This window comes from Tachypleus tridentatus, chromosome 1, assembly GCF_004210375.1.
Source record: "Tachypleus tridentatus isolate NWPU-2018 chromosome 1, ASM421037v1, whole genome shotgun sequence".
In the NCBI taxonomy this organism is placed as follows: domain Eukaryota; kingdom Metazoa; phylum Arthropoda; class Merostomata; order Xiphosura; family Limulidae; genus Tachypleus; species Tachypleus tridentatus.
The window spans coordinates 18,112,667-18,140,503 of record NC_134825.1 but is presented as its reverse complement, the minus strand read 5'-3'; the positions used below and the strand labels follow the sequence as shown (position 1 = coordinate 18,140,503).

Below are 27,837 nucleotides of genomic sequence, written 5' to 3'. Positions count from 1 at the left end.
AAAAGGTTTAAAAATATGCTGTGCGTAACACATAATACTTCAACATTCGCGGATGACAAATGTTCTGATTCACGTAACTGTGATTTAAACAGTATTTTATATAAATATCTACCAGATGAGTCAGTTAGTTACTACAAGCAAAATCATTCAATCATTCTTTATTTCAGTTGGTGATCATCTACTGAAGCACACAAATCTGAGGTATAGTAACAAAAGCTTTCGAGAAACCCGGTGGTGACACCTAGAATAAACGACGAACTTTGTCAGATTTGAAATTTATGTTCTCTCATAATTCCATAGCGCTTAAAGGTGATTTGTTTTTATTTTCCAGTGAAGTGAAGTTTAGAACACGTTAGCTCAATAGGATAAAAAGTATTATAACGTGTAAGTTCTGGATGGATAGGTAATTTAACGTGCATGAGTATATAAACTAAGTTTATGTGAATATATGGGTTACCAATAAAAACATAGCGTGTAAGTTATACTGATGTAAGTATATGAGCTGTTGATAAAAAACGTAATGTGTAAATTATACTGATGTGAGTATATGAGCTGTGGATAAAAAACGCAATGTGTAAATTATACTGATGTGAGTATATGAGCTGTGGATAAAAAACGCAATGTGTAAATTATACTGATGTGAGTATATGAGCTGTGGATAAAAACGTAATGTGTAAATTATACTGATGTGAGTATATGAGCTGTGGATAAAAACGTAATGTGTAAATTATACTGATGTGAGTATATGAGTTGTGGATAAAAACGTAATGTGTAAATTATACTGATGTGAGTATATGAGCTGTGGATGAAAAAACGTAATGTGTAAATTATACTGATGTGAGTATATGAGCTGTGGATAAAAAACGTAATGTGTAAATTATACTGATGTGAGTATATGAGTTGTGGATAAAAAACAGTAACGTGTAAGTTCTTGACAAAACTACGTTTGTAGCGTGTAAGTTTTAACTGTGTGGGTTGAATATTAAGAGAGGTATTCATAAATTCAATAATGGCTTTTGAAAGAAAGACAACCCATAATGTAGTAATAGTAGTAAAAGAGAGTTACGAATGTTAATTGGAAAACTCTTAAAGAAAATGCTTTTATTCATAACATTTATAAGAAAAACTTTGTAAGAAATCCCAATCCGTGATACAACTGATGCTAAATAACAGAAGTTATTTAATAATGAAAATGTCATATTCTTATGAACTTTATTCTGAGATTGAACGTTTAAGACTTTGATCAAGCGTGTGTGTTGCTTAGGTGTTTATAGACTGTTCATTGTAGCTGTAACAGGACCAGCTCTTAGATTCAAACAAACGTTTAAGATTTCGTCCTCCCATGCCACAAGGATACTTATATATATATATATACGCCCTTTCAGCCGTGGGGGCGTTATAATGTGACGGTCAATCCCACTATTCGTTGGTAAAAGAGTGGTCCTAGAGTTGGCGGTGGGTGGTGATGACTAGTTGCCTTCCCTCTAGTCTTACACTGCAAAATTAGGGACGACTCAGGTTTCTCCTCCTGTTTGGGGGTTGTGCGGTAGGCTAACAATCTACTCACTTAAAAAACCAGCCTGTTAATGAATCCGCAAGCGATTGCGGCCCTATGTTCCTTCATGGAATCGAGAGGCATAATAGTAATAATATATATATATATTTTCTTTACCTCTGCTTCAGTCCGCCCAATTCCTGCACGTTATTAGTGGTTTAATGTTATGACTGAGGACTTTAACAACAACTATTGGGTTAAAATACCTGTGGTAGGTCCAGCATACATACATACTACACATTTTAATTAGCTACAAACAAATAGACGAGCATTACTCAAGACAGTCCTGACTATACATCATCACTGTGAGCATTACTTTAAGACAGTCCTGACTATATGTCATCACTGTGAGCATTACTTTAAGACAGTCCTGACTATACATCATCACTGTGAGCATTACTCAAGACAGTCCTGACTATACATCATCACTGTGAGCATTACTTTAAGACAGTCCTGACTATATGTCATCACTGTGAGCATTACTTCAAGACAGTCCTGACTATATATCATCACTGTAAGCATTACTTCAAGACAGTCCTGACTATATATCATCACTGTGAGCATTACTTCAAGACAGTCCTGACTATATATCATCACTGTGAGCATTACTTCAAGACAGTCCTGACTATATATCATCACTGTGAGCATTACTTCAAGACAGTCCTAACTATATATCATCACTGTGAGCATTACTTCAAGACAGTCCTAACTATATATCATCACTGTGAGCATTACTTCAAGACAGTCCTGACTATATATCATCACTGTGAGCATTACTTCAAGACAGTCCTGACTATATATCATCACTGTGAGCATTACTTCAAGACAATCCTGACTATATATCATCACTGTGAGCATTACTTCAAGACAGTCCTGACTATATATCATCACTGTGAGCATTACTTCAAGATAGTCCTGACTATATATCATCACTGTGAGCATTACTTCAAGACAGTCCTGACTATATATCATCACTGTGAGCACTACTTCAAGACAGTCCTGACTATATATCATCACTGTGAGCATTACTTCAAGACAGTCCTAACTATATATCATCACTGTGAGCATTACTTCAAGACAGTCCTGACTATATATCATCACTGTGAGCATTACTTCAAGACAGTCCTAACTATACATCATCACTGTGAGCATTACTTCAAGACAGTCCTGACTATATATCATCACTGTGAGCATTACTTCAAGACAGTCCTGACTATATATCATCACTGTGAGCATTACTTCAAGACAGTCCTGACTATATATCATCACTGTGAGCATTACTTCAAGACAGTCCTAACTATACATCATCACTGTGAGCATTACTTCAAGACAGTCCTGACTATATATCATCACTGTGAGCATTACTTCAAGACAGTCCTGACTATATATCATCACTGTGAGCATTACTTCAAGACAGTCCTGACTATATATCATCACTGTGAGCATTACTTCAAGACAGTCCTGACTATATATCATCACTGTGAGCATTACTTCAAGACAGTCCTGACTATATATCATCACTGTGAGCATTACTTCAAGACAGTCCTGACTATATATCATCACTGTGAGCATTACTTCAAGACAGTCCTGACTATATATCATCACTGTGAGCATTACTTCAAGACAGTCCTGACTATATATCATCACTGTGAGCATTACTTCAAGACAGTCCTGACTATATATCATCACTGTGAGCATTACTTCAAGACAGTCCTGACTATATATAATCACTGTGAGCATTACTTCAAGACAATCCTGACTATATATCATCACTGTGAGCATTACTTCAAGACAGTCCTAACTATACATCATCACTGTGAGCATTACTTCAAGACAGTCCTGACTATATATCATCACTGTGAGCATTACTTCAAGACAGTCCTGACTATATATCATCACTGTGAGCATTACTTCAAGACAGTCCTGACTATATATCATCACTGTGAGCATTACTTCAAGACAGTCCTGACTATATATCATCACTGTGAGCACTACTTCAAGACAGTCCTGACTATATATCATCACTGTGAGCATTACTTCAAGACAGTCCTAACTATACATCATCACTGTCAGTATTTTATCAATTTGAAATGTTGTGTTAGGTATTTTAAAATCAAAGCATTAACATTTCAATATTATTTCTAAATTTGTTTTATTTTATGGAAATATAGTGCCAGTGCTGTGTATGACTTTCCCCAAGGAAAGGTTTATTGTTCCCACCATTCTTTCTTTCTACCCATTTTCCCCGTCACCCTTACCTCCTCCATCCTGGTACTTAGTAGCACAAAGTGCTACTTTAGACAAAGGCGATCCAGCCCACCTAACCCTTAATTTGCCACTGAGCTCATATATATATATATACTCTTCAAAACAGGAAACGCAAAAGGGATATTTTTGTTATTTTAAAGAGAAATATATGTAATAACGTTACAAGCTCAGAGTATGTGATGTTACACGTGTTAAGGCACTGATTGTCAGACCAAAATGACAATAAAAGTTGTGCACTTTGAAAACGGAGGAAAACATCGGATTTTTCGCCAAAACGCATGCGTGTCCAATAAATTTGTTTGAGAGATCTGCATGTTCTGCAAGTGCAACATGTGCAAAACCCCTATAAAAGTGACGGGTTCTCGGTTTCCATAGCTCAGTGTTAAGCCACCGACACGCAATACAGTAACGCCAAGACTGACTGAAGCACAATGCAACAACGCCATTGGTCGATTGGAAGCAGGCGAATCTCGATCAGATGTTTCCAGAGCTTTGAATGTCCACCCAAGCACCATCACAAGGCTATGGAATCGTCAACAACGACATGGATCAACTCGTGACCGTCCACGATCTGGCAGACCTCGTGTGACCACGCCCGCACAAGATCGCAACATCCGGTTACGTCACCTACGGGATAGGACCACCACTGCGATGTCTACTGCCTCAACCATACCAGGGCTGCGTAGGATTTCCGATCAGACCGTACGCAACCGTTTACGAGATGCAGGAATCCGACCTCGACGTACAGTCAGAGGCGTCATCTTCACCCAGCAACATCGTCAAGCACGGCTGCAGTGGACTCGGGCACATCGGGTATGGCCTCATCGACGATGGAGGCATGTTTGGTTCAGCGATCAATCACGTTTTATGCTTCGTAGGCAGGATGGAAGGACCCGTGTTTACCGTCGCCGAGGTGAGCGTTTTGCAGCAAATTGTGTGCAGGATCTTGGCAGATTTGGTGGTGGCAGCGTCATGATGTGGGCTGCCATCGCCTACAATGCCAGAACAGACCTTTTGCACATTCGAGGGAATCTTACGGCTCAACGATACTTCGACGAGATTCTTAGGCCCCATGTGCAACCCATCATGGTGAACGTCAACGACGTTTTTTAACATAACAACGCCCGTTCTCACACAGCCCGACTCACCACTGTCTTCTTGAGACACCACAACATCATCGTTCTTCCCTGGCCCTCCAGATCACCAGATTTAAACCCCATCGAACATCTTTGGGACGAGTTGGACCGACGTCTGCGACGGCGACAACCTCAACCGCAGACTCTACCTCAGCTTGCAGCAGCTTTGCAGGCTGAGTGGACAGCCATTTCACAGGATGTGATTCGTCATCTCATCGCTTCCATGGGCAGGAGATGCCAAGCAGTTATTGATGCTCACGGGGGGCATACTCGTTATTGGCGTTGAGTGGCGTTAAACTTCACCTAGTGAGCGTAGACTTCGCCTTTTGCAGACTTTGTATGTTCAGCAGTGAATGTGCAAAGTTTCACACATGTCATACAGAACTACCCGGAATAAACTTGTTAACAATTTGTCTCATATTTTGCCTTTTGCGTTTCTTTTTTTTGAAGAGTATATTTCGAACTTTTCTCCCTTATTCATTTATAAATACAAAATATTCTAAAACTAATGAATTATAACATTCAATTTCTAGTTATTGCTTTAGACTAACAAAGAAATATTTAGCAATAAGTGGTTATTACATTAGGTACGGCTTAAACTAAATATTAAACATGATTTTTCTGTTTGTCTTTTTACGTTTACTAGCGTTATATTAAGCACCTATAGCGCAGTACACTCGCCAATAAATGGGTGTTAAAAGTGGTACTTCGTGACTTATGCCAGACTACACGATGAATCATTTTATAAAATATTGCACTTAATCAGTTTAGTCTCATTATAGAAGTGTAAGAGATTCAAAGTTGAGCTTTGGGTTGGATTAGGATCAGTATTGGTTCTGATTAAGGGTTTGTCTCGGACATTTAACTACATTTGCTTTTTATTTCTTTAATTTAGTTTAATGAAGGTTTATCCATCAGCAGTCACTGTGGACGTGAATAGGTTTGTTTTAGAATTTCGCGCAAAGCTACACGAAGGCTATCTGCGCTAGCCGTCCCTAATTTAGCAGTGAAAGACTAGAGGGAAGGCAGCAAGTCAACACCACCCACTGCCAACTCTTGGGGTATTTTTTTACCAACGAATAGTGGGATTGACCGTGACATTATAACGCCCCCACGGCTGAAAGGTCGAGCATGTTTGGCACGACGGGGATGCGAACCCGCGACCCTCGAATTACGAGTCGAACGCCTTAACTCACCGGGCCATTTATATCAAACAATATTGATAATAATACAAACCTTACGTGTCTATGTGGATATATATATATTTTTTTTACCAACAGTTTAGATTCTTTAGGTTTCTCAGCTTTATTACCTACTGATAATCGTTACAAAAATCAAACTTAAACACAGATTTGTAGTAAGTACATTGAAATTTACTTAAAATTTCTTTCATATAAATTTTTACCCATTTTTAAATACATGTTTGCTTGTTACGCTTTGAAAATAACACCCGAAACAGGTCCAATGAAACGTTAATGAATATTATTTGATTTATTCAAATATAACAATACTCTTTGAATTTGACATGCCTCTAAATTTACGAGGGAAGGCAGCAAGTCATCACCACCCACTTCCAACTCTTGGATTACTCTTTTACAAACGAATAGTGGGATTGAGCGTCACATTATAACGCCCCCACGGCTGAAAGGACGAGAATGTTTGGCGCGACGGGGATTCGAACCGGTGACCCTCGGATTAAGAGTCGAACGCCTTAACGCGCTTGGCCATGCCGGGCCCCAGTAAAACAGAGTTATCAATAGATCACCCCTATGAAACATAAACCAAATAAACTTTCTTACTTCGTGAAGTTTTCACAATATATATCAAACACACAGTATTATCCTGTTAAAACTTTACACCATTTTCTCGGACGTTGAAATATCATTTCAGAAATAAGGTTTATTTTATTAGTTAAGCACAAAGTTAGATATCTGTAAGATATCTGTTCTATGACCACCAGTGGTATCGAAACCCGGTTTTTAGCGTAATAACTACATAAATGTACCTCCATGCCACTTGGAGCCCAAACATTAATGGTCTGGTCCGTTTTATTTGCTAAATTAATTTCCCAAACTCCATAAGATATTTTCATGCCTTTAAGTTAAAGCCATATCAGATGTGAAATTTGAAAACAGGTTAACTTTAATTCCTGGTTTTTGAATACCTAAAAAACAAAACAAAATTATAAAAATAATTTATTGCTTCGAATGACGCCCGGCATGACCAGGTGGGTTAAGGTGTTCGAGTTGTAATCTGAGAGTCGCCGTGAGGGCGTTATAATGTCACGATCAATCCCACTATTCGTTGGTAAAAGAGTAGCCCAAGATTTGGCGGTGAGTAGCGATGAGTAGCTGCCTTCCTTCTAGTCTTACTCTACTAAATTAGGAACGGCTAGCGCAGATAGCCCTTGTGTAGAATTGCGCGAAATTAACAAACAATGCTTCGAATAATGTAATAATGCATTATGATTATCAATACATTTACGTAATTGATTTCTTCTTTCCATATCTCAGATTTATGGCTGGAATTTCAGAAATGTCATGAAATTTAACTTATACTAACGTGAACGTGGCCGCCAGGAGTCTGACTTTGTAGCACAAAGTCACAGATTGTAACATTTTTTTTTTTTATAGAATATACACATCAAAAAGAAAAAAACGTAAAGCTTTATGAAAACTTTCACAATTTTTCGAAAAAAAAAAGGGATATAAATATATTTGTAATCTCATAAAGAAATACCCGATGTCTCGACAGTAAGCTTGAGGATTTATAACGTGAAATTAAGGTTCGATTCCTGAGGTATAAAAAAGGAAAAAAGCTCATTGTTTACCTTGGACCTAAAATATATACAAAATAAATTTAAAAAAGAAAATTACTCTATACAAAACACCGATAAAATATAATTTCACTAAATAAACCGGTTTTAACTGTTCCACAAACTTGTTTGAGGAATTACAACGCTAAAAATTGGGTTTCGATACGTGTGATGAGTACAACGCATATAGCCCATGTAGCTTTGTACTTAACAACAAACAAAAAATCCACAAAGTTGGTTTAGCTCTTTGTCAGCTTTCGTATTAGAATTTAAACTTGTATATGTTATATTATGTATTTCAAAGCTACTATCCGCTGTATGTAAGGCATTTGCTCATGAATTTGTTTGCATTCACATACGTATTACATAATGTATGTGTGTGTGTGCATTTCTTATAGCAAAACCGTATCGGGCTATCTGCTGTGTCCAACAAGGGGATCGAACCCCTGATTTTAGCGTTGCAAATCCGTTTACATAATGAATGTTTTCGATACTGTTTCCATATTGTAGTATACAATATATTTTACAATGAATCTATTTATTGATAACGTATACAATGTATACTTCTGGCGGTAGTGTATATTTTATAATGAACGTGTTTGTGTTCGTTCATATCTTATATAATATATTTTATAGCTAATCGCTGCCCATAAGTTGTTTGTAATGTTTTTACAATGAGTGTCGTCACACTAATATGATGTACTTGTTGCTAGTTGCTTTCTTAAAGCAGTTTTTATGTAAATACAATAGTATTGTCTGCTGTCTGTTGCATGCCTATGTAATTACTTCGCAGGGTATGGATGGTTTCTTTGTTTTGAATTTTCGCGCAAAGCTACACCAGGGTAACCTGCGTTAGTCATCCCTAATTTAGAAGTGTAAGACTAGATGGAAGGCAGCTAGTCATCACCACCCACCGCCAAATCTTGGGCTACTCTTTTACCAACGAATAGAAGGATTGGTCGTCACATTATAACGTTCCCACGGCTGAAAGATTACGAGTCGAACGCCCTAACCACCTGTTTATGCCGAGATGGATGAATCTTCACCAAATTTTGTTTGGAGGAGCATTGGTTCTATGAGGAGACACATATAACCATTCACTTTTGCATTTTGCGTTTTTCGGTTTTTACGTATAAGGGAATCAACTTTTTAATTAATGTCATGAGACAACTTTTTATTAATCATGAATTCAGATAATTTCCGTTCAGGGACCGTGTTCTTCAGGTAGTATAAATACCTTATACTTAACGTATTGTATAGTATAAATACCTTATACTTAACGTATTGTATAGTATAAATACCTTATACTTAATGTATTGACGTATTGTATAGTATTATACCTTATACTTAATTGTATAGTATAAATACTTTATACTTAACGTACTGACGTATTGTATAGTATAAATACTTTATACTTAACGTATTGACGTATTGTATAGTATAAATATCTTATACTTAACGTATTGACGTATTGTATAGTATAAATACCTTATACTTAATGTATTGTACGTATAAATACCTTATATTAATGTATTGTATAGTATAAATACTTTATACTTAACGTATTGACGTATTGTATAGTATAAATACTTTATACTTAATGTATTGACGTATTGTATAGTATAAATACCTTATACTTAATGTATTGTATAGTATAAATACCTTATACTTAACGTATTGACGTATTGTATAGTATAAATACTTTATACTTAACGTATTGTATAGTATAAATACCTTATACTTAACGTATTGTATAGTATAAATACCTTATACTTAACGTATTGACGTATTGTATAGTATAAATACCTTATACTTAATGTATTGTATAGTATAAATACCTTATACTTAATGTATTGTATAGTATAAATACTTTATACTTAACGTATTGACGTATTGTATAGTATAAATACTTTATACTTAACGTATTGACGTATTGTATAGTATAAATACCTTATACTTAATGTATTGACGTATTGTATAGTATAAATACCTTATACTTAACGTATTGTATAGTATAAATACCTTATACTTAACGCATTGACGTATTGTATAGTATAAATACCTTATACTTAACGTATTGACGTATTGTATAATATAAATACCTTATACTTAACGTATTGAGGTATTGTATAGCATAAATACCTTATACTTAACGTATTGACGTATTGCATAGTATAAATACTTTATACTTAACGTATTGTATAGTATAAATACCTTATACTTAACGTATTGTATAGTATAAATACCTTATACTTAACGTATTGACGTATTGTATAGTATAAATACCTTATACTTAATGTATTGTATAGTATAAATACCTTATACTTAATGTATTGTATAGTATAAATACTTTATACTTAACGTATTGACGTATTGTATAGTATAAATACCTTATACTTAACGTATTGACGTATTGTATAATATAAATACCTTATACTTAATGTATTGTATAGTATAAATACCTTATACTTAACGTATTGACGTATTGTATAGCATAAATACCTTATACTTAACGTATTGACGTATTGCATAGTATAAATACCTTATACTTAATGTATTGACGTGTTGTATAGTATAAATACCTTATACTTAACGTATTGACGTATTGTATAGTATAAATACCTTATACTTAACGTATTGACGTATTGTATAGTATAAATACCTTATACTTAACGTATTGTATAGTATAAATACCTTATACTTAATGTATTGACGTATTGTATAGTATAAATACCTTATACTTAACGTATTGACGTATTGTATAGTATAAATACTTTATACTTAACGTATTAACGTATTGTATAGCATAAATACCTTATACTTAACGTATCAACTTATTGTATGGTATAAATACCTTATACTTAACGTATTAACGTTTTGTATAGTATAAATACCTTATACTTAACGTATTGTATACGTATAATGTGCTTGTTTCTAATAATTAATTTATGTAATCTGAAAGACGTTTGTCTCTTATCATTTTACCAACGAAACTGTTTCTTAGAGTCGCACTACATGTCTAACCATTGGAATTAGTTTTCACATGGTAAATTTTTCTAGAATATATCTTTAGGTATTTAGATATCTATGTTCTGCCGTGCTAAATACTAGTTGATTCTTACGTGCTCTAAACTAATTTTTCACTCTGAATGTAAACAGCTGTGTAACCTAATTCACTCCGTAAGAGAGGAAATCCGTGTTTTGTTTTCCCTATTTGTTTATTAATTATAAACATTTAACAAGAAATAAACCTCACCTGTAGAGAACTATCATTGAGTTCATGACTGTGGTTCCGAATTTTTTAAACTTCCATCACAGAAGACAGAGGAGATTTATAAGTTCTTTGATGTCGTAAGTCCTTGTCTTAGGACGTCTAATAACAAGTCGTTCTGTAAATTGTTGCCAGTCTAAGTTATGAAATGCATGTAATGCGTACAAACCTTCGCAAACAAAATTCAAAACATTTTTGCCAAAATACACGTTAACTTTGGAAACACAAAGTGACGTTAGGTCTTTTATTCAGGATACGTGTATCGATTAGATCTTGTTTCATTCGCTGGCCTGTTTGGTCCCCTATCAATGGAAATAGCTGCTATAAAATGAATAAGTCGGCTCTGGAGACTTAAGCTTTCGAGTGGAAAACTTCTAGCTCGGTCTTTATAAGCGCTGTGTAGACAGTAAATCTGTCGCGACACTTTGCGATAGGCCAAACCAAGACCGATCGTTCTGTTTCCAGGTCAGACCAGCCGGCACCGAGGGCTAAAACTCATTGCTTATATCATGCGTTACCGACATTCACTCGCCTGAACGTCACGAAGCGAGCTCAGTAGACTTGTGATATATCTTTGTTTGCAAGCATAAGAAACGCCCCCACATCCTTGTCTCTACTTCTTCCTTCTCAACCTGAGAGTCAAGACCTGATATTGAGCAGAATTTATTTCTCTCCGACAATAAGTTCTTCCCTTCCTTTGCTAAAAGGCCAATGAATGTGTCTTTCAAACAACTCATTCCATTCAGTGGCTATTGAGATTTTCTTCACAGTTTTGCTTGTTAGAGAACTTAAGGGATCAGTGATGAGTCGTGGGAGCGTATACAAGGTTCGTCCTCAGTGGTACAGCGGCGTGTCTTCAAACTCTCACCGCTAGCAACCAGGCTTCTATACCCACGGTGGGCAGAGCATAATTAGCCCATTGTGTAGCTTTGTGCTTCCAAATTCCAAACAAGCTACGAGGTTCATTTAAGATTTCTTAGTGATGATACGGAAACTTTTACGATATTAAATATTTATAGTAAGAAAAATGGAGTTTTAAAAAAGTAATTCGTAATTGTAGGGTGTCCAAAAAATCCTTTAAGACTTGCAAACGCACCCAAGATTTTAAACAAACTACCAGAGAACTGTACGCATAAAAACTTTCATTGCTAGTTATTTAAGCCACGAACAGGATAGAACAAATTATAAAATTGTATGGACACTGCTTGATAGAAATCTGTATAAACACATCTTAGTTGTTAACAAATTGGTATTTCTCATGGTCGGAGTACCGCCCATCTTCGACTAGGATGCACAAAACCTACACTTCTTCCGAGTGCTAAAAATTTCCATGATCCTGAACACGTGGAAGGTGTGTACCTCGCTACGGCTTCACGGGTTTATTGTCATGTCGTTTATATAATCTCAGCTCATTTAGTAACGAATTTTCGTTACTAACTTTGACACTATATATGTTAATAACATCTATTTGAGTTTGACTTTACAGATTTTACTTTTTTTATGGTTAATAGTGTTTCAAGAGGTGTTTAAAGGATAAACTCCATATTACTGTTGGCTAAATGTTTGTTATTTCACTGTATATAACATTTAATGATGTAATGGATATATAAGTGCGATAAACCGCATATCTTTGGAGGCTACCACAACACAGACTTACAATGGCTTTATTTTCTTCAACTTTTTCCATGTTATACAGTAATTCCTGTACGCTGAATCCGAAAATGATATCCATTTTTCTCCATCACGTACAGATATTTCACAAAACATTTTGGCTCGTAATCCGAGGGTCGCGGGCTCGAACCCCCGTTACACCAAACATGCTCGCCTTTTCAGCCGTGGGGGCGTTTTAATGTTACGATCAATCCAACTATTCGTTGGTAAAAGAGTAGTCCAAGAGTTGGCTATGAGTGGTGATGACTAGTTGCCTTCCCTCTAGTCTTACACCGCTAAATTAGGTACGATCAGCGCAGATAGGCCTTGAGTAGCTCTGCGCGAAATTCCAACCAAACCAAACCACAAAATGTCATAAAGCAATACATATATTAAAAACTACAACACATAGTTTTGAAACTAAAAGATTTTACAAAAAAAAAATCAGGATGAATGAAAAAGTACGTTTATTAGACATCAGTATTCTTCAGTTAACAAACATGTTCATAACAAATGTTCATTATAGTAATTGAAATAATAATTTAACCTAAATAACCTAATTTTTTTTCCGATTTGTAAACTGTGATAGTTTATGTGATAGTTTTATTTGTCTGGTAAGTTTAAATGGTGTTAGATATGTCTTTCATAAAATATTTTTCATATCATCTTTTGGTCTTTAAATTCTTTAAAAACCTTTTGCGTTAATTACGTTCCTCAGAGAGACATGCCTCACCCCCCAATGACACAGCAGTAAGTCTGCGGGCTTACAATGATATAAACCTGGTTTCGATACCTGTGGTGGACAGAGTTTAGGTTTGTGCTCGATTACAAACAACAATAACATGTTGTTTTTTTCCTCCTTTTCCTTCCAAACACTTGAAACTTTATGTGGCATTTCAAAACTCATTTTACGTGACTCTCCACCATTAGTTAACATGGAAAGCTCATTTTGTCTGGACCTGGACCCTTAGTTAATGACGAAAACTCATACTGTGGATTCAGACCATTGACTAACACATAAAAAATCGTTTTGGTTCTATCGGTGGTCTGTAGACGATATGGGAAAAGCTCGTTTTGTTTGACTTTTCACCTTGATTAGTTCTTGGACTTTGGTTGACACAGAAAAGTTCTTTTGGTTTTATCGATGAGTTAGATAATACGTAAAGTTACTTTTGTTTGAGTCTTGAACCTCGGCTGACAGAAATACTCGTTTTGGTTTGTTAACTTTTGGTTTGATTTGGTGTGATTTATTTTGAATTTTGCGCAAAGCTACACTTGGGCTATCTGCGCTAGCCGTCCCTAATTTAGCAATGTAAGACTAGAGAGAAGGTAGCTAGTCTTCACCATCCTCGCCAACTCTTGGGCTACTTTTTTACCAACGAATAGTGGGATTGATCGTAATATTATAACACCCTCATGACTGAAAGGGCGAGCATGATTGGTGTGATTGGGATTCAGACCCGCGACCCTCGGATTACGAGTCAAACTCCTTAACCACTTGGTCATGCTGGACCACATATGTAATAGAAAAAATGAATATTGTTTTCAAAATCTGCGTAACTGAATTACGGATAATTTTTATGAAGTTTATATTCGCGGGCCTGTCTAATATGTAACCTATATTTAGTATTCATCTTACGGACATGCTTTTATATCGTTCACTATACCATTTAGCCCTAAATATTATATTACGCCATTCAATGTTTCTGCTTGTTACAACGCTTAGCCTATCTTTTATTCTCCATGCAAATTTCATTCTCAAACACAAGTTAATTCCTTGTCTATACTATCAAGAACTGGATTACACTTCTCCACATCGAAGGGATTAGATTCAGAAATTATATTGTACTTCTCATTCTTGAAACGAGTAACTTCTGAAGCTGAATTACACTCATTCTTGGAGTTGTTCAGGAACTGGATTACACTTCTCGTTTAATATAATTATCAGTATAAACTACGAGAGTTAGTGCGTTGTTGTTACAAATGTTTAATTTGATTAATCTTAGATTTATCGACCAAGGATCATGGTAGATTTTGAAATAAATGCTTTTAACTTCTATCTCGTGTTTGAATTACGTGGAACTTGTGATTTATAGTAATTTTTAAAATTATAATATTTTGCATTATTTCATAATTAATTATCTTTACGAAAAAATATATCAAATGCTAGTTTTGACAATAATTGATACCATCAGCAAGCAGGGATATGATACTCTAAGGGTTTATTAAAATAAAAAAATATATTGTAGCGCTACCTTTAATCTCACTTTTTATTTTCTCTCCTGGTGATATTTTCGCAGTTTATAAGGAGATACGATAGCAGTGAAGTTTGTTTACTTACATCATCAGGTTTCGTTTGAATTTTGCGCAAAGATACACGAGAGCTATCTGCTCTATCCATCCATAATTTAGCAGTATAAAACTAGAGGGAAGGCAGCTGGTCATTATCACCCATCGCCAACTCTTGGGCTACTCTCTTACCGACAAATAGTGGGATTGACCATCACTTTATTACGCCTACACGGCTAAAAGGGACGAGCATGTTTGGTATGACGGTGATTCGAACCCGCGACCCTCGGATTACAAGTCGAGTGCCTTAATCACCTGGCCATGCCGGGCCCCTACGTCATCAAAGATTTGACAACAATTATTGAGACTATAATATTATGCTTCAGCAGAAGATATAAATTCTCGCTATTGGTTTAAGTTTTCAGTTATTCTTAGAAATATTACACGTTTACAGCGGATATCAGGAGCTCTTGTTATAGGTTTATAGGTTCTTACTGTTGGAAACATTCCCCATTTTCAGCAGATAACAGGCGTTCGTTGATTTAGGCTTAAGTTGTTACTTTTGAAAAGGTTTCCAACTTTCCCACTTCATGTATTGAGAAACCCTCTGTGCCATTCGTCTTAAAACCTAGCACCTTTACCTTAAAGGCACACTTGTTTTATTAGTCATATCCAATTATTTCTTTTAACGTAATTAAATTCACTGCTCCTACATTTTCTCAATGATTATATTCAAACATTATCAAAAAATTAATCATGTAACTTGTATATTTTAACAGATCAGTGTCCCATAATTGGTCAGTGGCAAGCTTATGAAGCTATAACATTAGCATTCAGAGTTCGATTCTCCGCTCCGTGGTGGACAGAGCAAAGATAGCTTATGTGTAGGTTTTCGCTAAAACTAACCAACAAACGGCTCCAGTTATCACTGGATAATTTTAATTTAGCTCCAGAAATATCTGCTAACTTTAAATTTGACAGTCACGGAGATCCAGAAAATACGTCTGTCATTGTACTGTACAAACGATTAAAGTATTCGTCCTCAGATCAAACAAACATTTAAATTGACGTTACGAGTAGGGTACTTCTATCAGACTAAACTAGCAATATAATCTAGTGTGACATTTAAGTGTCAAAATGTTTTAGTGAAAGAAAGGTCGAGTTGTTTTGAATAGTTCTGCAAAGCTACACAGAAACCTATCTACGCATTGACATTTCTCAACTTGAAGCTATAGGCTACAGGAGACGTAGATAGTCAACGATTTCCACCGTCCTCTGATCAATTACTTTTGTGTGATTGAATTTGATCGACGTTCTTATAGTGTGCCGACGAACCGAAATGGCAAAGCGAATTTTTGCAGCAACGAGCCGCGAATTATGGACCCTTGGATTCACAGTCCAAGCATGCTGATTACTAAGACACTGCCAGTCATAAAATAATGGTATAAAAATGCATTTGAAAATCAAGATTACCTTGTTATCATTGGCGAACTTATACATTTAAAAAAATGTTAATATACAAGTCAGGATATCACGTGATAACTGTAGCCGATATGAAGTAACAGTACCTAACAGTATCAGGACTACATTTTGACATTGACTCTTTATAGCTAATGTAATACCATGGAAAATTGTTCGCTTTTAGTAAAAGATGCGTTCAGACTGAGGATTTATAATTTTTCAAGATGGATATATTTGTATTTCAGTAGGAAACAAAATATCTATCAATTTGGGACAACAGGACCATGTTGATAAAGACCTGCAACAAGTCGTAGCCCGACCATGCTAAGATCATACGAGAATCCACTGACCCAAAGATGAGAAACAAAAGCCACTCATGTACCTCGGGTAAGAATACGCAACATAATCAAGGATCTCCGGTTGGAGGAATAGCACAAACTGCTTCCACGACATATTCATTCAACTCTCACATACATCAAGCACATAAAGAAAGTGATATTTATGCTATTCCAAACGTCAAGTCGTATAACCTATGGATTTTCGAGAGATCCGACTGTTGAAACTATCACCCTTGTACAATGGCTAATAGAAAGTCTGCAGGAAGGAGAAATATGCTTTGGAAATTAGAGTCTTACGAAAGAGCATTTTGCAACAGAAGCAACGGTGCATGGCTGTTGCAGTGGCGTAGCTAGGTGGGCAAGGGGATACATCTGTCCCTGAGCGCATAATCGGGAGGGGGGGCGACAAATTGATGTTACATAATTAGGAATTATGGCTTACATTTTGTCACAAGGTGGCGCGAAAACTGACTTTGTGCCCGGACGCTGAAAGCACCTAGCTACGCCACTGGGCTGTTGTCAAGACGCACGGCATTCAAGTACAGAGTGACCGTACGTGGCGACGTGGCGACATGGATAGTCTTAAATTGCAAAAACATTAATATAACACACTCAACCCCTGTGTTCAATTAAAAAAGAGTGCGCTTATGAAACAGTAATTTCGATTTGTTTGTTGTCAGCACAAAGCTACACAATTAGCTATTTGTCCACTGTCCATCGCTCAGATGCTACAGTCATAATCCTTCAGACTTATCATTGACCCCCAAAATGGCTACTAGAGTAGAATTTTGACATTTATTGTAGAAAAACGTGTTTTGTATTTTTACGTTTGTTTTTTACTAAATTCTTAGTCTTAGCTTTTCAGTTCTCGTGTTGATTTAAATCCAGTTGTTAAGTTACATCAGTTTTTCTTCTTTATATTAAACTTTTCTTTCATCAAGTTCTGATACAAACAGATATGTAAATAATTTATTGGAATATTTTTCTATATACACTTCGATCTACCGTTTCCAATGAACTTTCTGAATTATTCATATCCTGGATTACAAACATTAAACAATCTTCAAATGCTGCAATAATATTCTACAAAAAAAAAATAAACAATATTCTCGTAAGTGTCAACAAAAGTTTATACAACACACAACTAGTAACAGCTTAAATGTATTATTCCAAAACACAACCTTGTTACTTTATTTTCTAAAACATGCAATAACAAATGTGAAATACTTATAAGTTGATCATACGACAGATATTCGGATATTAAGTCATACAATATATCCAATTTGAAACTTTTTATAATAACTCGAGTTTAACGAATTTGTAATATTTATCTATTTGGAGAGTTACATTATTTTAATAGCGTAGAAGGTAAGCAATAAATTTTATAAGGATAAACGATCAAACAGAGTTAGAGAATTCTTTCATTGCAAAGTAATGGCTTCAAAATTGCATGTCGAAGGTACAAATTCAGATATTCTGAATATTCAAATTTACATTATTCATTAAAATGCGAAATACATAAATAACATACATAATGCATTTCTGTCAATCCTCTAATTCAAGTCATAAATATCACACATTAGAAGCACTAGTGACAGTACAAGTCGTATAATTGTTTACTCCAAATAAATCGGCACTGGTGATACACGTGTCATAGACTAATATACTGAGGATAGACTAATTATACATGTGGTTTATTGGAATCTAACTTTTGTTTTTTCTCGGGATAAACAATGGTTTAGTATCAACGGAAGATAGAAGAAATAAATGCCAATTTCCCTTTTTTTTTTTTTTTGTTTTAATCAGGCAACAAATGTGATGTAAAAAATTAAAAATCCATGTTGCCGAACGAGAGATCTAACCAATGAAAGTTCGACAGATTTTGATAACCAAACTGACACACAATAAAAGTTACAATGTAGCTACAAAACTCGTGACGATCATACTATTTTTATACAAAATAGTAACGTATCAAATAGATTTACAAACATTATATAAGCCTCCAAGTTATATATATACACCACCACCTCTACTACTAAAGTGAAAACAAATTTATCATTATATACGAAGGACTCACTTTAACATAAAACAAATATTCTACCTCCAACGTAAGATATTAACATGGATGTTTCTACAATAAAACTAAGCTTCAAGTCATAATAATTTGTGCTTACCAGCCTGACATAAAGATTAGTGATATTTTTTAAAATTCGATTTTTTCGTGTAGTGGCAAGTTACCCTTCGCCATCTAGTGTTGGTTGTGTGAAATATTTTCTGGACTTCAGAGAAAAATACGTCAGTGAATTTGTTTAAACGTTACAACGTTTATATTAAAACGTTTCTGTGATATGTTGTTAAACATTGGAAGAACGTGAAAGTTGTTACTGAAAACCCTCAATTTTGAATCATTTTACATCAAACACCGAAAAAACTTCCAAGGTGATATATTCTGATCATTATTTATATTTTAGCAACATTGTATACTAACAGTTACCAAGCCTAAATAGATATGACAAACTAAATTAGGCTTAGAAGGTAGGCATATCAATACTCATGCGCTCACAAGTATTCTCTTACTTGTGCTCTCTCTCAAATATAACAATTATAAGTAAAAGTCACACCCAGTGTATCTTACGCTCACATCCGTTATTAACATTGACACTAGCAAACTACAATGGTAAAACAATGGATGTATATTTAATGCCAATGTCCCTTGTAATATTACCCTGTTTAACGAAACTGGATCGATAAACTTATAACACACACAATAAAAACCAAATAATAAATCCACACAAATAAAATATATGTATACTTTACATTTACCATTTATTTTAGCGTAGTTGTTCCCTGGGGGTGGGAAGTGGAACGGTTACTAGTTTTGTGTCAAAACAGCTAAGTTGTATTTGTCCGGGCTTGAGCCTGGAATTCTCAGCAGTATACTATCCTAAGAGTTTTCAAAAGGTTCAAACGCATAACACTAGACGATTCGTAATTAATTCTTAAAATTGAAAATTAAGTGCAAGACTGTTCAGCTCTTTATTACTAGAATGCTTAGCTTTATCTCCCTGTGAAGAATGCATTTCAGATGTTATAAGTTTCTTTAAATTGAAATCACAGTGAAACTTGAGGGTAAAATTTGAGAAAACATTTCTCACTCATATAGAACATGAACTTTCATTTTGCTTATTTTAATGAGTCACGAGTCTGTAAAACACGATGTCACAGTAACAACTGTACCAGATTAAAGGAGTTTTACATTTTCTATTTTCAGCTGGTATAGATACGTGACTAACTCCGTGGGTGATAACAGCATCCATTTTCATCAAGTCTCTTATTTATCTCGACGATAAAGTTTCAGAATTCGCTTATACATAATTTTAGACATTAAATGAAGACATCGTAAATATAACAGAAATATCATCTGTCTTATCTAAGATAATTTTTGTAATCGTTTTTATTAATTCGATAAAAACGTTTAATATTAAACGTAAACAAAAGGCAAGTGTTCAGTACATACTAACTTTTTTTCAAACAACTATCATGATTATACTAATTGTAATCACAACCTTATTGGACAAGAGAAGTGAAACTAGACCGTAACAGCAATTTAAGAAAGTGTAATCAGAATTAGCTAAATATTATAAAACTTAAGGCATCTTTTTAAACCCGTCTAACCAAAGGTTTTATTTTAACTCATATTTTCCAAGCTCCATAAAATAAGTGTAAGAATTTCTTACATTTACTCATATTATAAGTTCCAGATGAAACCCGAACTCTATGGTTTGTACAAGTTTCAGTGTCACTAACTGTTTTATATGTTCTCCAAAGCATAGCTGCTCTCATAAAACATTTTACACACGAATGAAACATGTTTAAAGTATTTGTTTCAGAAAATACTTACAAGTTCACTCAAGCGTTTATAAACCGTGTGATTAGTAAATACAGAGAATAGTGAAACTAAAACTTCTAAATAAACTTTTAATGTTTGAAAAAGGCAATAATTCATACTTTAAGGAAGATTGCCTTCTAAGAAACAAAAGCACTGTGTTTTTCATTACTTGAAATTAACAAAAGTATTGGAGTAAAACTACTGATCATCCGCATTAGTTAAAATGGTTTAAGGTCATTACCTATAAAACATTTCATATTTGTTGTGAACTGTTGACCCAAAACATTCACCATAGAGATACAATGATTATTGGAAGTTTTAGTTACGACACTTCCTGAAGTTACTCTAAGAATAAAAAAAAAAAAATGGAGAAAATTGAGATGTAAAATATGAGTAACAAAGAAGATAAGTTACAATATACAAAAATGACACACTGCACTTTACACAGGTATCAAACACCAAATTATAGCATAAGTGCTCAAGCTTATTGACGAGTCACCAACAGGGGTGAAAAAGTTCTCGATTTCTCGAGTAACGAAATATTTTGAAATATTCAAAATAGTCTAATGAAGTAGAGTTCTAATATCTATCATAGGAATGGAAACTCTTGTAAATGCTGTTTTTAAGACATTTTACACACGACAGGGTCTAGTCTTAACCAGCTACTACTTTACACACGACAGGGTCTAATCTTAACCAGCTACTACTTTACACACGACAGGATCTAATCTTAACCAGCTACTACTTTACACAAGACAGGGTCTAGTCTTAACCAGCTACTACTTTACACACGACAGGGTCTAGTCTTAACCAGCTACTACTTTACACACGACAGGGTCTAGTCTTAACCAACTACTACTACACAAGACACTAATTTACACGACAGGGTCTAGTCTTAACCAGCTACTACTTTACACACGACAGGGTCTAGTCTTAACCAGCTACTACTTTACACACGACAGGGTCTAGTCTTAACCAGCTACTACTTTACACACGACAGGGTCTAGTCTTAACCAGCTACTACTTTACACGACTACTTTACACACGACAGGGTCTAGTCTTAACCAGCTACTACTTAACCAGCTACACTTTACACGACAGGGTCTAGTCTTAACCAGCTACTACTTTACACACGACAGGGTCTAGTCTTAACCAGCTACTACTTTACACACGACAGGGTCTAGTCTTAACCAGCTACTACTTTACACACGACAGGGTCTAGTCTTAACCAGCTACTACTTTACACACGACAGGGTCTAGTCTTAACCAGCTACTACTTTACACACGACAGGGTCTAGTCTTAACCAGCTACTACTTTAACGACAGGGTCTACTACTTTACACACGACAGGGTCTAGTCTTAACAATAAAATATATTTTCTTTCACAGTTCGAAGTTTATACAACATTCAAGCACTTATGAACCATAACATTGTTTTATATCTTAAAAATAAAGAATGTTTATCTCCTTGTGCAATTTAATATGAGCGTTTATCTGTTTTATTGCACAATTTTATTAGTGTTACTGTGTTTATAACAAAGAAATATACATTTTCAGGGAGAACATTTTAACACTCACTAGTTGCAAAATGTTAATTACATCATGTTCATCACATTATATATTGTTGTTTCTACACCTTTACTGTGTTTTAATATGATACTATGAAAGACCTGTAATAGTTTTAACATTGCTATAATCAGGGATATGTCTACTACAGTAAACTTGGTGGGCAGACTAGAAAGTGTGCTCTCAGCAGCCCCCACCAGAGATAGTTTTCTTAAAACCTTTATATTGTGCCTCTATACGTCCCTTACTTCCCTTCACAAAAAAGAATCCTAGGAATGTCACATATCATAATAATTAATGTAGTTCTTTGATTTTGTGTTCTAAGTCACCTTAGTCCTAGTACAAAGTTTAGTATAGAGTTAAAACTGTTCTATTTGTTTTGTAGTATCTATACATAATGTTCAAATTCTGATGTATTTTCTATTTGGCACTAATTGAAGAGAGGGGTGATGAAATATCTGTTTACTTATTGGGTTTCACTGTGTGACTTAACAGCACAAACCCAGTGACTGGTTTGTGTGTGTTAAAGGAGTAAATACCTAAGTGAAACCGCCCTTTCTTTGAGTGTGAAATATATTAAAGGATCCTAAAGAAGATCCTATAATCCCTAGACAGATTTGGAAATAGGGCTTACACAGAAAGGGTAAAAAATGTCTAAAATCTTTAGTTTGGATTTTACCCCAAGAGTGAAAACAGATAGTGTTATGCTTATCATGACATTTACAGATAGATTCTGGCTTCTCATCTTCAGTGCCCATGTTTGAACACTTGCGTATGTCTAGTTTCTCGCTTTCCTGTCCGTTTGTCAAGGTTAAAGGTGAATGATCTGAAACAGTAGTAATGTTAAAAAAACCATGATAACATGGAATGTAGCACCTTGGAATGTGTCTGGTTCCGATAGCTGGTATATGGTTCTCTGTCGTTCCAACAGCGTTCAGCCTCTCCATCAGCTCCACAGGAGATAAAACAGGAAATACGGAGTTGAGCATGGTAGGAGTGGTATGAACATTGGTGGTTGGAGTGCTGCTCTTTTGAGAAGGTTTCCTGTTAATATTTCCTGTATCGTAGGTGATCATGGTAGGAAACAGTACATATCGTGGAAAAATTGGTGTAAGAGTGGAACTGCACAGACCCGGTTCTACCACCTGGTGAAAATAAGTAACATTGTTTATCAGTTACAAAATGGAGTAATTTCTGCAAAGGTGAATTTTCAGAATTTCATCATGGATGAAGTAACTTGAAGATTTGAGCTTTCTAACTGCAAGAGCACTCTCAAATGTCTTGGTAGTCGGATAGCTCATCAGATGAACGTCTTACCAAGATCTCCAAATAGGTGATCATGGTAGGAAACAGTACATATCGTGGAAAAATTGGTGTAAGAGTGGAACTGCACAGACCCGGTTCTACCACCTGGTGAAAATAAGTAACATTGTTTATCAGTTACAAAATGGAGTAATTTCTGCAAAGGTGAATTTTCAGAATTTCATCATGGATGAAGTAACTTGAAGATTTGAGCTTTCTAACTGCAAGAGCACTCTCAAATGTCTTGGTAGTCTGATAGCTCATCAGATGAACGTCTTACCAAGATCTCCAAATACAATTATCTCATTCAGTATTATCCGTAAGCCTTAATTTCAAGTATCTTTGTTGTGAGACGATAATTCAGAAAGTTAAATGATAGATACTCTAACGACGAACTGGAAAACTCTGCTAAAGTATTGCAAGAACGTGATTATATGAATAATATTTTAAATTACACATCATTATCTGGATTGTCCAAACCAATATAATTTATGCATACACCCAAAAGTTTTTAAAATGACTCAATAATGAAGCAAAATAATCGTAATAAAGTATTAACTTGAGAAACAAATTATGCTGCGTATTAAAACACATACTGGGTTTTAGTTTAACACCGAAAGTTGCGAAAGCACTGGAAACTAATAGGCCTATCGTTCGTGATAAATTAACTACAAATTTGCTCTACTCACATTTCTTTTAATCTACCCATTTCATTAACTTTTTCTAGTGATATTTTTACAAATGTTTGGTATATTGATACAGTTAGAAGGCTAAATATAAATTAAAAATTTAAATAGCCTAACGTTTCTTTCTTTAAGTATTGGGTTGAGGAATAATTCGTGAGCGTTTTTCAAGTTAAACAAATATATTCATAAATGAAACGCTTTCGCAAAATCTTTCATGTCATTTGGTAGATAATTTTTTGCTTTAATAGATGGTGTGTTTGATTTTCACATGTCTAATTTTGCTTTCATTTTCAGCTCATTAAATGGACTGTCAAGTGGACAAAATCGAGCATTTTCGACACCATCTGCTTTTCGCATTTAATTTCTTGCAATTTCGTTTAAAACAATGCATACTATATACCTAGGTATTACATGAAATAAAGTATCATAATAAATGTTTTGGGTTAATGTGTTCATGCATTGAAGTATTGTATAGTCTTGCATGTAATGCTTGAATGAAATTATTTAAAAACGCTCACGAATTATTCCTCAACCTAATATTTATAAATGTCCTTTATTAACAAAGAAAAGCTTCCGTGTTATTAACCTGCTAAATATTTGATAGTGTACAAGTTTGTTTTTTGTTGTTGTTTTACAATACATTAAAATTCTTTCTAAGTTTAACCAACACTCGGATGTATTGCAAAAGCTGTTGCCTTGTTTTGGTTATTTTATTTTGTATATGAAAATACCATTTCAATTACAGTACACTCTGAACTTCAATATTTGTCATTAATTGGAAAACTTTCACTACTTAAGGGAGTTTAATTCAACTGTCATTACTAGGAGTCTTAGTATTTGGTATTTTCATAAGAAATTACTTTATTAATATTGACACATCATTCAGTTTGCGGTGAGCCATTTTTCAATATTTCAATTGAGGTGGTAGCTAGATGGCACATGTTAAAATCAAGCAAGTTTATAAACGTAGGCTTAAAGTGTTCTAGATGGCGTAACTAAAATCTAGTAACATGATGAATATTTAGAAGAAGTGAAACATTAAGTGAAGTATTCTGTCAATGTATCATGCGTATTCGGTTTCTCGATTAATTTGAAATTATACAAGTTTATTTTTACGTTAATCGTAGTAACATTAACAAGGTATTTCCATTTCAAGTCATTTATAAATTTAGATCTAGTTGTTACAACAATGTACAAGTGAGGTACAGATATACAATGTACAAGTGAGGTATAGATATTCGAGGAAAGAAATAAACTAATTCACCATCGTCACGTGGACTGGACTTGGACTTATTTTCATTAAAATGAAAAAAGGCTGGTCTTCCCCTCAAAAAAAAAACACTTTAGAACAAATTCCATTTAACTCGCCCATACAAATATTACTGTTCTAGTTCTAATTGTAAATATAAATAAACTAAATAGTAATGTAATAAAACACACCTCACTAGAACCGGAAGATTTTGAGAAGGATAACACAGCATGAATGTTTTGATCTTGTAGTTGTATTTTCAAACCAGTTTGTGTGTTATCAATTTTCCTGTGAGAAACGTGTTGAACTTCAATTGACTCTGGTTCCTTGTTTTCAACTTCTTGAGTCTCGCATGTTGAAAAACTATGCACGAGATAATTAATATGTAAGTAAACAGCGTAAGAATAAAAACTCTAATATCTTAAATGGTTAAAAAAGATACGAATACACGAATACAAATAATTTTTTCAAAGTTTTAAACAAAAACCTTCACTACAACCACAGTGTGTTTCAGGATATTAAAATACGTAACTAAATTTACGTTTGTTTAAAATAAATAAAATTAAAATGCGAAAAAAAAGAATATAAAACGTAGATTAACAATTTGTTGTTTTTTGTTTTTGAATTTTTAAAATGAATGAATTATAAGTTCGAAAGGATAACAGTCATTTTTTTTCTAGTTGTTGCTTCAGACTAACAAACATTTAGCAATAAATTGGATATTACATAAGACACGGCTTAAACTAAATATTAAACATGATATTTCTGTTTGTCTTTACGTTTACTGGCGTTATATTAGGCACTTATTGGCAGTGCACTCGCCAATAAATGAGTGTTAAAAGTGGTCATTCGTGATTTATGCCAGACTACACGAAGTTGAGCTTTGGGTTGGATTAGGATCAGTATTGGTTCTGATTAAGGGTTTGTCTCGGACATTTACCTTTTTATTTCTTTAATTTAGTTTAATGAAGGTTTATCCATCAGCAGTCACTGTGGACGTGAATAGGTTTGTTTTAGAATTTCGCGCAAAGCTACACGAGGGCTGTCTGCGCTAGCCGTCCCTAATTTAGCAGTGTAAGACTAGAGGGAAGGCAGCAAGTCATCACCACCCACTGCCAACTCTTGGGGTATTCTTTTACCAAAGAATAGTAGGATTGACCTAACATTATAAGGCCCCCACGGCTGAAAGGTCGAGCATGTTTGGCACGACGTGGATGCGAACCCGCGACCCTCGAATTACGAGTCGAACGCCTTAACTCACCGGGCCATTTATATCAAACAATATTGATAATAATACAAACCTTACGTGTCTATGTAGACATTTTTTTTTTTATCAACAGTTTAGATTCTTTAGGTTTCTCAGCTTTATTACCTACTGATAATCGTTACAAAAATCAAACTTAAACACAGATTTGTAGTAAGTGCATTGAAATTTACTTAAAATTTTTTTCATATAAATTTTTTACCCATTTTTAAATACATATTTGCTTGTTACGCTTTGAAAATAACACCCGAAACAGGTCCAATGAAACGTTAATGAGTATTATTTGATTTATTCAAATATATAATACTCTTTGAATTTGACATGCCTCTAACTTTACGTCTGTACTATCTTGTCATCAACATGTTTGTTTTATTTCAGGAGTGCTGTACGAAAGACAACTTTAAAATACATTATTTTCAACCGATAGAACCAAAGGGAACGGTTTCGATAAAACTTTGTTCCTCGACGTTTCCCAGCAGATAACCCGACGTGGCTTTGCTATAAGAAAGCACACACACACCACGTTAGTTTTTGCTTCTTGAACACTGTTGGATGTTCCTTCTTAAGTTTTGGCTGCTAATCACGAAAATCACATCCAAATTTGCCCATCATGTACAGTTTCATCGAAATATTCAGTTTCATGTTTTTTCTTATATTTGTGTCCAAAAATTTCGTTTCTGTAAGAGACCTATGAACAATATTTTGTGTAGTCTGGGCATGCCCAGACATGAAATCAGACCAGGTTGGAAGCTGTTCTGTGGAAGTTTGCAGCCCGGGCATGCCTGGGCAGGCCGGAACCAGCTTGACACTGTCTCATCAGGCTATAAAAGTGGCTTGTATACACAGATGCTGCTCATTGGATTAATATATACCTCATAGTGTGTACGTATTGTTTCAGAATATAGCATTGCCTCAGTAGCACTGTAACAAGTTAGATGTTATAGACGTTTTACAGGACGATTGGTGTCAGTCAATATGTCTCGTCAATGTCGTAACAGCCGCGATACATTCTATGTTTGTGGCGAGTATACGCTTGTTCAGAGACGCTCAATGACTGCTCTTGTGGAGAAAGCATATCATCTGTACTTCGGCTATAAAA

General features: G+C 34.9%; 1 protein-coding gene and 1 pseudogene across 10 annotated transcripts in view; both read right to left on the bottom strand.

Annotated features, from left to right (window-relative positions):
- The window catches only part of LOC143244118 (uncharacterized), a 271,994-nt pseudogene extending 260,304 nt beyond the window's left edge, over positions 1–11,690 (bottom strand). Inside the window, exon 1 of the transcript XR_013024901.1 lies at positions 11,031–11,690. The product of XR_013024901.1 is annotated as an uncharacterized LOC143244118 (transcript). The remainder of the gene's footprint in view (positions 1–11,030) is intronic.
- Positions 11,691–22,006: 10,316 nt separating this feature from the next.
- LOC143244087 (trafficking kinesin-binding protein 1-like) overlaps positions 22,007–27,837 on the bottom strand; it is a 142,765-nt gene continuing 136,934 nt past the window's right edge. For 8 of the 9 annotated variants that reach the window (XM_076488165.1, XM_076488182.1, XM_076488191.1 and 5 more), the window contains 2 exons: positions 25,666–25,837; positions 22,007–23,382 (listed from right to left, as the gene is read on the bottom strand). In XM_076488165.1, coding sequence (XP_076344280.1) covers positions 22,777–23,382; positions 25,666–25,837 — 778 coding nt within the window. In that variant the 3' untranslated portion in view covers positions 22,007–22,776. Of the gene's footprint in view, positions 23,383–23,438; positions 23,648–25,665; positions 25,838–27,837 lie in introns of those variants that run through there. The other variant, XM_076488221.1, reaches the window with a different exon arrangement.